Here is a 15,718-nt window from a genome sequence, read left to right on the forward strand (position 1 = left end):
GTGATTTATTTACCACAAAGATTTCTGTTTGTTTGTCCACTTTTAAATGTTCAGTAAAAATATGTCTTCATGTCTTCATTTCAAAGACTTAACAATTTTAACTTTAGAATTGAATACAGATTTCAACTCTTTAGTGGTCAAGATAATTCATCCATCGTCAACTGCTCGTCTGAGATCAGGTTGTGGGGATCTAGCAGCGAGCCACAGACTTCCACACTGTCCAGTTCTGACTGGGGGATGAATTTGTAAAATTTAGAATCTAATCAAAATGTGAAATACTATCATTTCCAGCCTCAGAATCATATAAATGCACTGTGATCATGTGTAAGAACTAGGAGTTCCCTTTGTTTATAGTTTATTATGCTAATATTTTACTCTTCCGGCCCACTTGAGAACAAAGTGTGCAGTGTGTGGCCGCTGAACTAAAGTGAGTTTGACACCCCTGGAATAGCCCATAGGAATTTGAGCTTCATCTAAGGCCTCATGACTTGTCACGTGTACTACGAAACACATTAAGCACAGACAATGCAAATGAAACCATAAAAACAAATTGCTGTGTACATTATAAAAGGTGAATGTAACTGCATCTGCGTGACAGTTCTTGATTGTTATCGTCTTCATTACCTCTGGTTTGAAGTAGTTGCAGGTGCTTCAGCTGCGTCTTTAGGGCTCCATGTTCAATACCACATAAAACACATAAACACATAAAACTGATCCATTGTTCTTTGTCCAATAAAAACCAAACCATGGTGTTCATAATAACAGCTGGACTGGATCTGTACTCTGCCACAGTATGAAGAAGTTTATCTCATAGTCTTTGCACTAGGTGTCGCGTTTGAGCCTCGTCGTTGTGATACAGTGAAGAGTACATGAACTGGGAAAGGCCTGAAACTCGCGGTCATGGTAACCAGCCTGGAGTATGTCCCACCATTCACTCAGAACTAAAGAAGGCTTTTGGATGACAGGTGAATCGTATTTAACTAAACTAAAGCAAGTCCAGTTTAATCTAAACCTTTGTTAAGAATTATGCATAGGGCTGCACAATATATCCTTATGATATAAATCATTATGTGATATCAATATCCACAGTATATGTCCCGTAAATGACCGCTTGGACTGCGATACATGTTTCCCTCACAGTCGACAGCAGCATGTGCAGAAAATCTATTTCCTTTTTAGTGCATGTGCAGAATGAGAAGTCCAACTCCAGTCTGACTAAGTGTCTACGTGCAGCAGTAATCGGACTATGAATCACATTATCCAGGTATGTTAGTCCGACTAAGATTAGCTGGATTTTTGTGTTTACATGACATTAAGAAAACTGAATGATTGTCTTAGTCTGACTAAAATTGGACTTTTAACATGGAGGAAAACACAGTAATTGATAAAAACAAATGGATTGACTAAGAAGTGAGACCAACGTATGTCCAAAAGGACCAGAAGCTGCTCTTAAGTCAAGCAGCAACAAAATGGAGCATTCCACAAACACCAGAGAGAAATTTATCAAAGATTCCATTGCTGTCAAGGACCTGGACAAGTTGTTTTGCACACTTCTTCTTTTGTCAAGGCCTAGAGTGTTACTCTACAGCTCCTGTGACGTGATTAGTCAAGGCTTGTTGTTTTTTCTTTTAACACTGGTTGAATGATTGCAAAATAACCAGACACTCAACCACTTCTAAGAGATTCTATTCACCATGGATATGGAATATATATATATATATATATAGAGAGAGGTTGTAACAATGTTGAGAGAGCTGGATGATGAAGGACATAAATGTAAATGCTTTAGAGCCATGATTTGAGAAAGAGTTACAGAGCTTCTGAAACATTCCCTGAAGTTTACAATCCCCTGAGCAGTGAGTGAAGCATTTGTTTTCACCCAAAAATACTGCTATTCAGCTCATAGACAATTCACATTTGACATGTTTTTTCTCCTCAGTTGGAACTGATAAGAATTTTAAGTTAAAAGTTGCCTGCGTCTTTAAATGTATGATGAAACCAGTGGTCGAGAGCTTGATGTTGACATGTTACACAGACGATATAAAATTGAGCCCATTATAAAATCTCTGAGTCGTTAATACTTTGTAACTATGGTGACACAGTTTTTGAATTTGAACTCCTCCTGTGAAGGAAAACACAACTACTGCAGTGCTGAGTGTTGATCCCACTTACGACTTCAGATGTAAATGAAATGCAGCATTAATTCAATTGGCTGTACATCAGTGAATGTATTTAGCTCAGCATTAGCATTAGGTGAAGACCTAACAATTGCCTTCACTTGCAACTAACGATTATTTTCATAATCGATTCATCTGTCAATTATTTTCGAATGATTCAGTCTTTAATGATTTCTTTGTTATCTGGAGCAAAGAAACTAGACAATATTCACATTTAAGATCCTGAAACAATCAGAAATCTTGTTTGGTAAATGTCGCTGGAGATACGGTGTCTGCAGCTTCATGAAGCACCAGGTGTTTCAGACATTTTTTTATCTTTAATTTGAAAGATTTCAGTGATGCTGCGTATTTATTGTCATCATGAACAAAATGTATATATTTGCCAGCAATTTTGCATTTATGGTGTCGGCTGTATTTACACACCCAAGTTTTATTGTTTTACTCAAATGCATTAAATCTAAACGTCTAAATCAGTCGGAATCCTGCTGATATGATGACACAGAAATCCCTAAAATCAAAAGCATTCCATCTTTGAGAGAGAATCCAGTTCGAGCCACCATACATCTTAGTGAATTATTGATAGAGACTTCATTTTATTCACCCCGCCTGTTTAAAAGCCTCGGGCTCTCTCGTGCGTCTCTACACAAAGATATGATCATTAAAGTATCTCTGCTCAGACTAATCCAATGAATAAAGTCAAGCCAGAGGGAGACCCAGCTGGGGAAGGGTCATGTGAGGACAGCCCTCTTTAGAGCTATTCGGTTTCATCGCATTGTCTCTCGTCCAGGGAATTGTTCCCATGATGCATCTGTGCAGTCTGAAAATCATAACAACATTCCATCCTAAGCCAGCTCAGCCGCTAATCTACAGATTATGGGACTGTGCATTATGCATTATCATTTCTTTTTCATTTCACTTTTGTTTTTGTTTAAAAACAACTTTTTTATTGGCACATGAGCAGATGCTGTAATGATATTATTGTAATACCTCTTTAAAGCTGGAACAAGTTGCTTATTGGACCAAAGCTCTGCCCTGACATGAAAGCAGTCAAAAATGTTCAGGGGAAAAAAGTAAGTGAAGTAGAGGAAGCTGCAGAGTGAGTGTGAATGAGACGAGGCAGCAGCACAGTCTGGGAATCACAGGATTATAGCTCCACATCACTTTCTGACCAGTATCACAACCTTGACTATCTACTGACACAAATATATAATATAATATAATATAATAATACACCTTTTAAACCACAAAGCTGTTCGTGATTTTGTTCATGTCGAGCTGTTTCATACTCATCGTTCTCATCCTACGAAGAAGAGATAAACATGAGTCGGCTAAAATGCTGTTGCAGGTATTTATTTACACATTTACAGTCTGTGAAGCGTGAGATATATCTGATGTTGTGGGATGATCAGTGAAAGTAACAATGTCATTATCAGCTATGTATATATATATACACGTATATATGTACATATATATATGACTTTATTGTACATCACAATTAATATTCATATGTATCTGAGATGCAAAAAGTAAATTTCTTGCCAAAATGTAAGTTCAGATTGAATTTCATATGTTGCCGTGCCTGCTTACATGACTCTCATTATTGTCAAGAGCGCCACCGTGAGGAACAACACAGTCACAGTCATATCTGCTTTGAATCAACTGTTGTATTTCATTTATTCACGTCACCAATAAGTTCCTTGAGATGCAAATCTTTTTCATTTGTATAGAAAATAATAACATTCACTGAAGGAAAAGAAGCTTTATTCACGTCAGACAGTGTTCACACGTAATCACATCTTCACCTTTTTCCACGATAAGAAAACGCCGTGTTTCTCACATGCAAACACATGCACAGCCAGCTGGATTACGCTGAATTCATTTCACGCTCATCTCCTGAAGAACTGACTCGCACTGATTCCTTTACTCTATTTGTTCGTCTCATTCATCACAGCGCCGTCACTTCTATTGTTGCAAGAATGAAGAGGGGGAGGGAGGGGGTCAGAGGAGGGGACGCCAGGAGGTGAAGATAAAAAAGGGGGTGAGGGATAGGGAATGTGACAGTGGGGGGAGGTAATTGTAGAGCGCACACTTGGTGGGGAAGAGAGGAGGGGTGGACAGAGGGGCAAATGTTGTTGAGTGTCTAACTGCTGACACGCAGCTTTGGTATTTATTGTTCCTTTGTTTCCCAGCTGTTACACAGTGTGTAACGTGTAATAAGATGGCATTGTACGGATGAGTGTGCTGGAAATGACGGGAGACGGCGCAGGATCGTGAGACTCCAGCATGGACTGATCCTCTAGATGGCGCTACAGTTCATTGGCACACTTCACTTCCATCTTGACTCAAACATGAGACAACAAAGGAAATTTGGGCCAATTAACTAAAAAGTGATGTTTCCTTCACGAGGGAAACATGGATGAAACATAATCCCAACGATCTTAAACTCACTGTCTCCATGGAACGGTGTGTGCGTGAGTTTGTGTTTTTGACAAATGGGGCCATGACAAACGGCTCGGCGTGGTCAGCTGAGCGTTACTGTAGCCAGTCAGTTCCTCTCTCATCATCTCATGTGATGTATTGATTAGTGATGATTGCTTGGTTTATGTGATAAAGTCGTCGCCTCCTCCTGCTGCTTAAACCGGACCAAAGATTTAAGGCTGATTACCTCGTAAAAGTCTTAGCGTAGATGAACTCAAACACACTCATTAGCCATGTAACGAATATGCTTCATTCAGTCGCTTTTGTGTGACCATGTAAACGTCCTGTTCTGAAAGACTTCTCATTATAAACCCTCTTTGGTATTTGTAACCAGTTTCAGAAGAGAAATGGTATCAGGTAGTGACAGAGAAGCAGTTTTTTGTTGTTTTTCTGTTCCTTCAATTCGGGCGCTGAGCGCTTGTCTTATCATACTACAAAAAGAGAATTCTCTGGATTAGACTTAAAAAATGAACAACAGACCTTGTTTCCCAATCTTCCCACTTCCACTCTCTCTTCAGTCTAATTTCACAGCCCAGTGAACTTTGTGGTTTGCTCAAAGGCTCATCCGAGCTCGTTGTTTGCTTTAGGACGCAGAGAAACTCAGATTGAGGTTGTCAAACATATGACGACTCATGGTGGGAGGAGCCACGACCTGCCACATCAAAATGTGTGAGATGATGACTACTGTTGTACACTTATTGATTCTATATTGATACTTTGGCCACAGTCAATGTCCGTCACTTTTCAGGTGATTGGACGATCAGCATATGTCAGTATTTTTTTGTCATAAAGTCTTCAGGTCAAACTACCAGTTCGGTCACTTTTCATCAGAAATTTGATATCGTTTCGAATGTTGGATGTAAAGTTCACATTAGAGCTTCAATTACCTGCTCAAAATGCAAACGCTGCCGTCTCAGAAGTGCCTATTTAGGCAGTACACCTTAGAGTCCAGCAGAGGGCGTGCATAAGGTATGTTTTAATATGACATTGAAGCTGTTGGAGCTTCCTCCTGTTGTCAATGATTTCCCGTCGAGGAAATGTTTATTCCATCCTACTTTACAGACGTGTTGCATTAACCCTGTTTGCAGCACTTTATAATAATACAGCTGTTATAAAAATGTTAAAAAAACACTCAATCTCCATTAAGTTGACAAACATTATTACATTTTACTGTAGATGACGAATGGAAAGTTGTTTGTCATTAATACTCACTCAGCACTCAGTTAATAATGTCACAATATTACAATTGTTCATAAGGTTTAAGGAAACTGTGACTTTATGTATTGGGGGTAGCGGCATGCTCTCCCGAATCTTTCACTGGCACCGTTCAGGTCCGCGGTCCAAACCAAAGTCTAAATATCATTTGAAAAGTTGAGTCACAGAACATTTATTGTTCCTCGGCTTTGTTCAGTTTAGTGCAGTTTTCTTTATTTTTTCCTTTCATTAAGGTGTTTGATTGTCAACATTGTTTTACATCATTTCACAGTTTTATTTATTCATTTTACAACCGTTTGCTGCCCATTTATCATTTCATGTCGCGTTATTGTGGCTGTTTGTGCAGGAAAAATAAAAGTTGAAGAGAAATAGACGATTGACTCCGACGGCCAATCGTTTCTGTGGGCCAGATTGTAGAACAGCTGCATGCAGCAGATATCAGCTGTTATGGTTTCACATTAACAACACAGACTCAGCACAGGTTGCATATAATAGGCGAGTTAAAATGTGTGAAAAGTTGTTGTTTTTCTCTTCTGGATGTCGAATGGTCCGCGTGACAAAACAACAACTCAGATTCACTCCACAGTTGCACATATGAAGAATAGTCTCTCATGTGAAATGAGTTTGAACTTGATTGTTGGTGATTTTCCACATTGTGTCACACACAATGAATAACACGTTGATCTCTGCATTTAATGTTCTCAATCAAAACATTAAAAAAAGTCCTAGTTTGAAGACAAGTGTGGGATCATGGGAACTGTTGTGCTGCTAAAGCTCTTCTGTAAAGTGCAGCAGCGTCAGCGGCAGAACAACAGCAACCAACGTGAGTAGTTATGATCCATTATTGACAAAAAATGAAAAAACACAAGACAACACACAGGCTGACGTATTTCCTTCCTCTCTGTGATGATGATGATAAAGTGGATTAGTTCATTAGAATGTAAAGATTTTCCATCTGTTGTGTAACTCTTACTCTGTCCAAGGAAGAACACACACCTTCACACTCCACATGCAAAATGAGCCAAAGCAGCCTTGGGAGCAGACTATTGGTGTGTGTGTGTGTTGTGTGTTTTTAGTCTGAGTGTGTGCGTGTGTGTGTGCGTGTGTGCGTGTGTGTGCGCGGCGTCATTCCGAGCAACATCTCAGATTAGTCAGCCGCATTCTGTCTGACCACATTGTAGGAGCCTGGCCTCACTGTGTTTGTCTTCCTCTATCATATCAGACATGCTGTGTGTGTGTGTGTGTGTGTGTGTGTGTGTGTGTGTCAATGTCAACCTCGGTTCATATTCTAACATCATATCATCTTAATACGAGTGCTCACGCTCCACACAAGTATCAACTCTTTCAGATATGCAGGATTGAACTTAGTCGATAATGATGCTCGACCATGGAAGTCAGTCTTTTCTCTGCGATTTCTGTTCATGCAACCAAGGTTGTCTCATCTTTAATAATTAATAATGACATTTTAAAATGTTCGTGGAAAATGTCCATCATAATATTTAATATATCTGAAAGTCTCAAACCCACATTCACATTATAGCGGCGACTATTGAGGATTTTCATAATCGATTAATCGACAGATTAATCGATTATGAAAATCATCCATAAAAATGGTCCATAAATGGTCCATAAAATATCAGAAAACCTTAAAAAATGTTGACCGGTGTTCGTCAAACCTGGAAATGATGAAGTTCTCAAATGTCCACAAACCAAAATGATTGACTTTTAATGATTTCTTTGTTATCAGAGCAAAGAAATGAAGAAAATATTCACATTTAAGAAACTTAAACAATCGGAAATCTGGTTTGAATCATGAAAAAAGCTTCAAACCGATGAATCGATTATCAAAGGAGTTGTTGATTCATTTAGTAATTGATTAATAATCGATTCATCGTTTCAGCTCTAATTCACATTTATAAAAACAACAGGGCAAGACACTCTGGAAATAAGACTTTGAAAAGTAACTTAATAATAAAGTAAATAAATGAACTACTACATAGTTTTATTTTAAACTTTCCTTTCTTTCCACAGGCGTACACAGAAAACAGACACCCCTGGTGTACATTGTCATGTATACTTCTGTGTCAGTGTCACAGCGCCACATACAGGCCTCGCGTATGTACCGCAGCACTTAGAGTCGTTCTGGGCGTCTCGTGTGTATGAAGACGTTTGTCAGAAAAACGTTTAAGAACAAAAGAGAAAGTTGTGGTTTATGAACTCAGCCGTGGTTCATTTCACCTGCACCACAGCCACCGTCTCATATTGAACCCCCTTCACTTCTCATAATAACACGCTGAGCGTTTACTGCTGTTGTTGAATGTCCATGCGAACATGGTTTCATGCAGCTCTCATCCGTTCACCAGTCACTGAGTGAACCGTGTGACTAAGTGTATCCGGTGTATCTGTGTTTGTCAGGCGTGAACTCAAGCCTTTAATCTTGTTTAAATACGTGTTTAAATGTTCTCTTTCCTCCCAGAACAAAAATGCATCAGCTGCTGAAAGGGAGATTAAAAAAGGTCCAACACCCACGGAGGACAAGTTTCAACCTGAGAGTCCTTGACATTTATGTTTGAGAACACTTAAATAATTAATAGGTGTCTGCAAATGTTTCTGTCAATCAAGTCATGATAAAAAAGATCCAGTATTTGTATTCGTATCATGTTCAAACGGCATTTAGATTTTTAATTTAAAAATAGCACCAGCTGCAGCTTGTGCTTAGCTCTTAGAATAATAAGTGATCAGGTTCATCTTGTTCCAGATGAGACGGTCCTCAGATTTCTTTCAGACCTGAAGTCCTGATGAAAACTGGTGTCACTTTGGTTTCAGTTTAGTTGTTTTTCCCGTCATGTGAGCAGCACAAGCACAATTCTAATCACAGCCAAACATCTCAAGAGACAAGTAATCCTCATAGTCTGGAAGCATCGTGAGCAACAAGTCGCTGCAGGCGGAAACTACACACTCAACAACATCATCATTAGTATTACTATTAGTATTATTGTTGTTATTGTTATTATTATTGTTGTTATTGTTATATACTCTCTGGGCTCATCTTGATTCAGTAAGTTTGTTTCGTCAGAGCGCTGATGATCAGTTTAACTGATCCTTTCACTTCTGAGGTTTGTTTGTCTTCATTAAAGAGACAGTTCAGGTGTTTTTAGGGTTTGATCCTCGTTTGATCCTCGTCATTGCGCTGTGCAGTTGTGTGCAGTTGTGTGCTGTTGTGTGCAGTTATGTGCAGTTATGTGCAGATGTGTGCAGTTGTGTGCAGTTATGTGCAGTTATGTGCAGATGTGTGCAGTTGTGTGCAGTTGTGTGCAGTTATGTGCAGTTATGTGCAGTTATGTGCATTTGGAATTCTCTCTAATTGGCCTTTTACACTTCAGGAGTCCTGTGAAGTGAAGAGCATGTCATCTGCATTATATTTGGCTTGTTCCATAAAAGCATTTTATTTGTGTGGAGGCTTTGAAATGTAAATCTCTGCAGGTGACTGCTTTTTAATAAAAATATAATAATAAATAATGAGAAGAATAAAAATCCTGCTCACACTCTGCTGCTCACACTCGGACCACAAATCACCGTCTGTATCTACAGTCTTCGATGTGGTTTGCGTTTCCTCATCTTCACACTTCACACTGATCTGCATAACACCAACATTCAGCTCAACTGTAAACCACAGCGTGCACGTGCAACTCTTCTCTGGGTTCTGTCCACAAACCAAAGACGTTCACTTTAGTGTCCATGGGGACAAACACACCCATTGATGACTAGAAAATAGTTTAGGGTTAATTAAGTGATGAATCAATGAATGTTTGCAGCCCTTCTGACATGAAGCGACCGCTCCTGAAAGTGCATGGACTGGTTCACACGTGTACAGCTGCAAACAGGAAGCAGAACACGTTTACCATCGTCACGTATGTAGCCTGAGACATAAGCTTATCAGCGTTACAACACTTTGGGCTTAGAAATGACAGAATGTCTTTTAACACTAATATCATACATAATAACGTCAGAGTCTCCTCCACAAGGTTTATATACCAGGGGATGATTTTTAGTCCTGTATCACAAAAGCTCAGTCCACACTGAATATTGGACTCACAACTGCTCACAGTGTTGTATGTTAGTGTGCACCAGCATCTACAGTACACACACACACACACACTGTTTCAATTTCTCATACCTTGCTGAAATGGTGATCTGTCTGTCTGTCTGTCTGTGTGTGTGTGTGTGTGTGTGTGTGTGTGTGTACTTAATTATCTGATGTTGAGTCATAGGAGACAGTCAGCTGGCTTTCATTTATCCGTCCCCTGTCTGTTGCTGTCTGACCTTTTATAATCTATCCTTCTCCTGGGAGGACACAGCCTGCAGCAGACACCCACACACCCACACACACACACACACACACACACACACAGACACAGACAGTTGCATGTTGTTATTTACTCACCTGTCTGTCTGTGTCTGTCTGTCTGTCAGCCGACTCCTCCACTGAATGGTGCACATGTTTAAACATTTGTTCAGGTGAACGTAACATTGTGAAGACTTTTACTGGCGTTTACTTGACTTATTTATAAAAGATGAAGCAACACGGGGCAGATTTCACACTCACTTTACACCACACACTGTTCATTATTCAACACTCTTTACTCCAAAGGTGTGTTGTGTTGCTTTAAGCTGTCCAGTCATGCATAAAGTGTCACCGAGCTGCATCACGGTGGCAGACTGTGAGCTCTACGTGTGCTGGGCTGGGGGCAAGGACAAGAGGAGGGAGACAGGGAGAGAGAGAGAGAGAGAGACAGGGAGGACGAATGACCTAGTTTCCTCCTAGCATTCCATATCGGCACAGCTACTGTTTTGAAGCCTCTGGGACTGAGAAGCACATTCCTCCTCCTCCTCTTTATTGTCTGGCCTGTGACTCCCCGGTGGTCAGAGGTGATTAAAGACGCTCCGGGCTGCGGCTGCAGCGTCGTTATAGGAACTCAGGAAAACAGTAACGATCAGACGCCACGAGTTCAGCAGGAAAAGTCAATCTAGTCACATTTGAAGTCCTTAATGGACAAATCACGATGGGACCCACACATGTGTCGCACGAGTTTTAAGTGAACTTTAAATGAATTCATCATAATTCATCACACACTTCATGGAAATAATTTGTTTACCAATCAAACATTAAATTAAGTTTTTGTAAGTATTCGTGTCACGAATCACGATCTGTAGAAAGTGGGTCCCCTAAGTCTGGGAAACATTGGAGCATCACACGCCTGCTCCTGGTATCTAGGTTTTGTCCCAGCTGAGTGTTAATAGCCCCACTTGGACTCTGATATGCTGCAATTAATGATTGGCTTTAATTAGCAGTATACAAGCTAATGGAGGTTAGCCCTCGGGCCTGTTGTGCAATTATGTCCTCAAATGTCCTCAAATGTCCTCACACGGACTCTGCGCACACATCTTGGATCTGTCAAATTTCAGTTTTGACAACTTAATATTAAAGATGAAGAGTTTAATGTTTGGCAACATTGTTACATCCAATGGAGAAGGAAAATGAAAAAAACCATCTCATGCATCATATATCAACCATCAGCATCAACATCAGAATTAGCTGTAGAAAATCTAATGTAGCTCAAGCTCTAATTTGACCCCCTGATGACCCCGGGGACACGGGTCACAAACATATATTCAGCACTGGACACTGCTCTATGTCCATGTGTGTGTGTGTGTGAGTGCAACGTAAAGGACGTGTCTTTCAGTCACAGTCACAGATTATTTCTTTTTTTAGGAAGTGAAAGACTCTGCAGACAGTCTGAGTCTTTGTCTGTTTGTTATGTCAGCCATGTGCTCGCCAGCTGTACTGCAGCTGAGTGTGTTTGTGAAGGTCGGTCTGTCTGTCTGTCTGTCTGTCTGTCTGTCTCAGAGGAAAATGTGTGAGTGTGTGTGTGAGTCAGTGAGTATAAAGTGATTGCAGTGATGTAACATCTCACATTCCCTTCTTAAGAATTTCTTCCTAAAATACTCTTAGAACACACACACACACACACACACACACACACACAGCAGTGGGATCATCATCATCATGCAACAGTGTTGCAAAGTGTCGCCCATTCAGATGAAATCCCAGAGTGCTGTACTTCATACTTTGTAAGGCAGAGAAAAACAAAGAAACCCAACAGGTCACACAATGAGCTTGTGCCTCAGCCGGTTGAGGTGAAAGGAAAAACAATGGCGGACAGAGTAGAGGTGGAAGAAGAAGAGCCAGGGTGGAGACAGCAGAGAGGGACCAGGATAGTTCAGTGTTTGGGATGCGATTTAAATAAGGATAAGTAGGTCATTCACTGATCTCAATAGTCGCGCTGGAGCATATTTATTTGAGAGCTTGGTGATAGAGGCAGGAGCGAGGACATTTAGTAAGCCATTTTTAAAATCAACACAGAAACTGATGGGGAACAAAATGTACCAAAGTAAATTCAGTAAAATACAAAAACTGCAGTGAAGCTCAGGAGTGTAATGCATTTCAGGGATTTGTTAGAAAGACGAAAATGTCTCAGTCATTTCGTCTGTGTAGATGCGAGAGACGGAGCAACGCTGTCATTTTCTCTTGAAGGAGACGCACGTTTGAAACATGACATTGACGGTCACGTTTGATCTCATCTGATGTGACATCAGATGTAACCTGCTGTCCTCTCCTCTGTCCTCTCCTCTGTCCTCTCCTCCTACAGCCCTCCAGTGTTACTGTGACCGCTGCAGCGCCAATTCCAGCTGCACGACAGACGGTGTCTGTTTCGTCGCTATCCGCAAGCTGAGCAGTCGACCCATCACGGAGCAGCGTCAGTGCATACACGAATACGAACTGATCCCACGAGACCGGCCCTTCATCTGCGCGCCGTCAGTCAAAGATGACACCAGCATTTACCCCATGTGTTGCACCACGGACTACTGCAACAAAGAGCCCAACATCGAGATCCCTGGTAAGAACATGATGTACATGAATTCAACAGTCCATATTCACTATGTTCCATATTAATCTGTCCAACAGTGACTGATCATCTGATGTTTCTTTGTTAATCTCAGAGCCTGATATGTGCTCACAGGTTCAGAGCTGATCTAATCTGTGCGTTCTAATCTGCTCTCTGCTCTGCTCTGCAGTCCCCACGACGAAGCCTTCTCCTCTGGGCCCCGTGGCCCTTGCAGCGGTGATCGCGGGCCCTGTGTGTGTGCTCTGCCTGCTGCTTGTTGTGGCCTTTTATGTGTGTCACAGCCACAGGGGCCTGGGAGCCGGGGGCGCCGGTGCCCACCATCACCACCACCACCGAGTGCCCAATGAAGAGGACCCCTCCATGGATCATCCCTTCATCACTGTCGGAACAACACTGAAGGACCTTATCTATGATATGACCACCTCTGGATCTGGATCAGGTTAGTCCTTTAGGGTTTGCCACAGTGAATGACAGTAGAATGAACGTATACTCGCACATGGTGATAGTGAGAGGGGCAGGTTTGGTTCCTCTAATATAATATAATATATAATATAATATAATATAATATAATATAATATAATATATAATATAATATAATATAATATAATATAATATAATATATAATATAATATAATTTAAGAGTTTAACTCCTATTACAGAGACCTGATGTTGACTGATGTGTGTATGTTGTGAATTAAATATAATGTGAACACAACGTTTTTATTTTCATTCTCATTCGTCACAGATGTCATTTACATTGATGGCAGAGCAACAGAAGGTTCTTAGATAGTTTTCATTCTTCTCTCTCTCTCTCTCTCTCTTACTTTCCTTTTCCCGTCGTCCTCTTTTAGTTTTTTTTTCATAAACAGGAAACATGTTGTTGGTCAACACATTCCTTCCAACTTTACACCTTTCCTCAGGTCTGCCGCTGCTGGTGCAGAGGACCATCGCCAGGACCATCATCCTCCAGGAGAGCATTGGTAAAGGCCGTTTCGGGGAGGTGTGGAGGGGCAAGTGGCGTGGTGAGGAGGTGGCAGTGAAGATCTTTTCATCCCGGGAGGAGCGCTCCTGGTTCCGCGAGGCTGAGATCTACCAGACCGTGATGCTGAGACATGAGAACATCCTGGGCTTCATTGCCGCGGACAACAAAGGTGAGACCAGTGCTCCGGAAGAGAAACTGAAAAACTACATGAAGAGATGAGTCAGGGTCAGCACACAGTGAGGAGGAGGAGAATATTAATCTGAGCAGAGCAAACGTGAAGGAGCATCAATGATGGATCACCAAGAAAAAAATGTCAAACCTATCATCTATTAACAGTGCAAATTAAATCTTCACATCAGTCTGAGCTTGTCATCTGGAAACGACAGCGTGGGCCGATGTGAACCCTGTCATTTACAAGTGATGGCGTGATCAGCTGAAGGTGAAAGTTGTGCACGACAGGAGAGTAACAGGTCTCACTCACTCACCCACACACATAGACACATTAATACGTTATATATATAAAAAACGTATATATATATATATATATATATATATATATATATGTATATATATATATATATATGTATATATATATATATATATATATATATGTATATATATATATATATATATATATATATATATATGAGTCCTGACCATGAAATATTGTATCCGAGTCCTCACCTTTCATTCTACTGCAGCACTCACACAATAATTGGTGGCAAAATATGAGCAGTCAGACAGAGACAGGTGATGGAAGAGAAGAAAGTGGTGCATAATGACATATTGTGAGCATTCCATGAGATTGGTAATGGTAATGGCTTCTTCCTGGAAAAAGGACAGATGCACTTTTGTCTTGAACTCATCTCCTCACTCATCATCATCGTCATCATCGTCGTCTGGTGTGTGTGTGTGTGTGTGTGTGTGTGTAGATAACGGGACGTGGACTCAGCTGTGGCTGGTGTCGGACTACCACGAACACGGCTCTCTGTTTGATTACCTGAATCGCTACACCGTCACCGTGGAGGGCATGATCAAACTGTCGCTGTCCACAGCCAGCGGCCTCGCTCACCTGCACATGGAGATAGTCGGCACACAAGGTGAGACACATGTAGTATTATTATTGTTTTTTAACCTCATTTCATCATGTTGCTTTCAGAAAAGGGAAAATGTTGTTTAAGAGGAAAATAGATATTCATTGCAAATACACGGTTAAAATGAAAGTTATTACTTATCTTATATTATTTTATTATTTATTTATTTGATTTCTTATTTCGTAAATCTGCAAAACTGTGTTGTCAATTTCCATAATGAATAGTAAAGCATCACATGTTACACCCTTGTCTCCAAATGCAAGAATCAGAAAATCTCAAAGTGCTTAATCAAGTTAACCCAAGCTTACTTTTCTAAAGCAGGAGCCATTTATTTAGCATGTTCCTTCTTTTTCCTTCAAATCCAAGGTGAGAACATCCATTATGGCTGGAGACATTTTTAGAGTTGTATGGCTGCACACAGAGAGACTCATTCTGTCTCAGCTGTTGCACACAGAGGTCGACTCTATTTTATGTTATTTTGCTTTTCCATTAGCGATAAAACCTGGTATTTTTATTTTAGTCGTGCACCGATTGGTCCGAGTGCCGTCACAGGAAGAGGCACAAGAATCACAGTGAACCATGTTGAACTGTAGATCAGTTAAAAAGATTTAACAATCCTGAAAACGTGGGTTCATCTCCAACATTTAGCAAAGGAAATGTCTAAAACCTCTTATGTAACAGAGAGTCTGGTGTATTTAGCACTATTTAACCGTCCTGAAAGCCTGACTGTGTCAAATGGAGTCTGTGCTCCGGTCATGGAGGAAGTACTGAACAACTCTTTTTAATGAACTCATTCTAATGATT

General features: G+C 40.6%; 1 protein-coding gene across 1 annotated transcript in view; it reads left to right on the forward strand.

Moving 5' to 3' along the window:
* Positions 1-15,718, forward strand: part of tgfbr1b (transforming growth factor, beta receptor 1 b) — a 47,890-nt gene that overhangs the window by 17,493 nt on the left and 14,679 nt on the right. The window contains exons 2-5 of the mRNA XM_044024519.1: positions 12,581-12,829; positions 13,008-13,277; positions 13,759-13,989; positions 14,753-14,920. Coding sequence (XP_043880454.1) covers positions 12,581-12,829; positions 13,008-13,277; positions 13,759-13,989; positions 14,753-14,920 — 918 coding nt within the window. The remainder of the gene's footprint in view (positions 1-12,580; positions 12,830-13,007; positions 13,278-13,758; positions 13,990-14,752; positions 14,921-15,718) is intronic.

The sequence above is a fragment of the Solea senegalensis genome, linkage group LG1 (assembly GCF_019176455.1).
Source record: "Solea senegalensis isolate Sse05_10M linkage group LG1, IFAPA_SoseM_1, whole genome shotgun sequence".
Classification (NCBI taxonomy): Eukaryota; Metazoa; Chordata; class Actinopteri; order Pleuronectiformes; family Soleidae; genus Solea; species Solea senegalensis.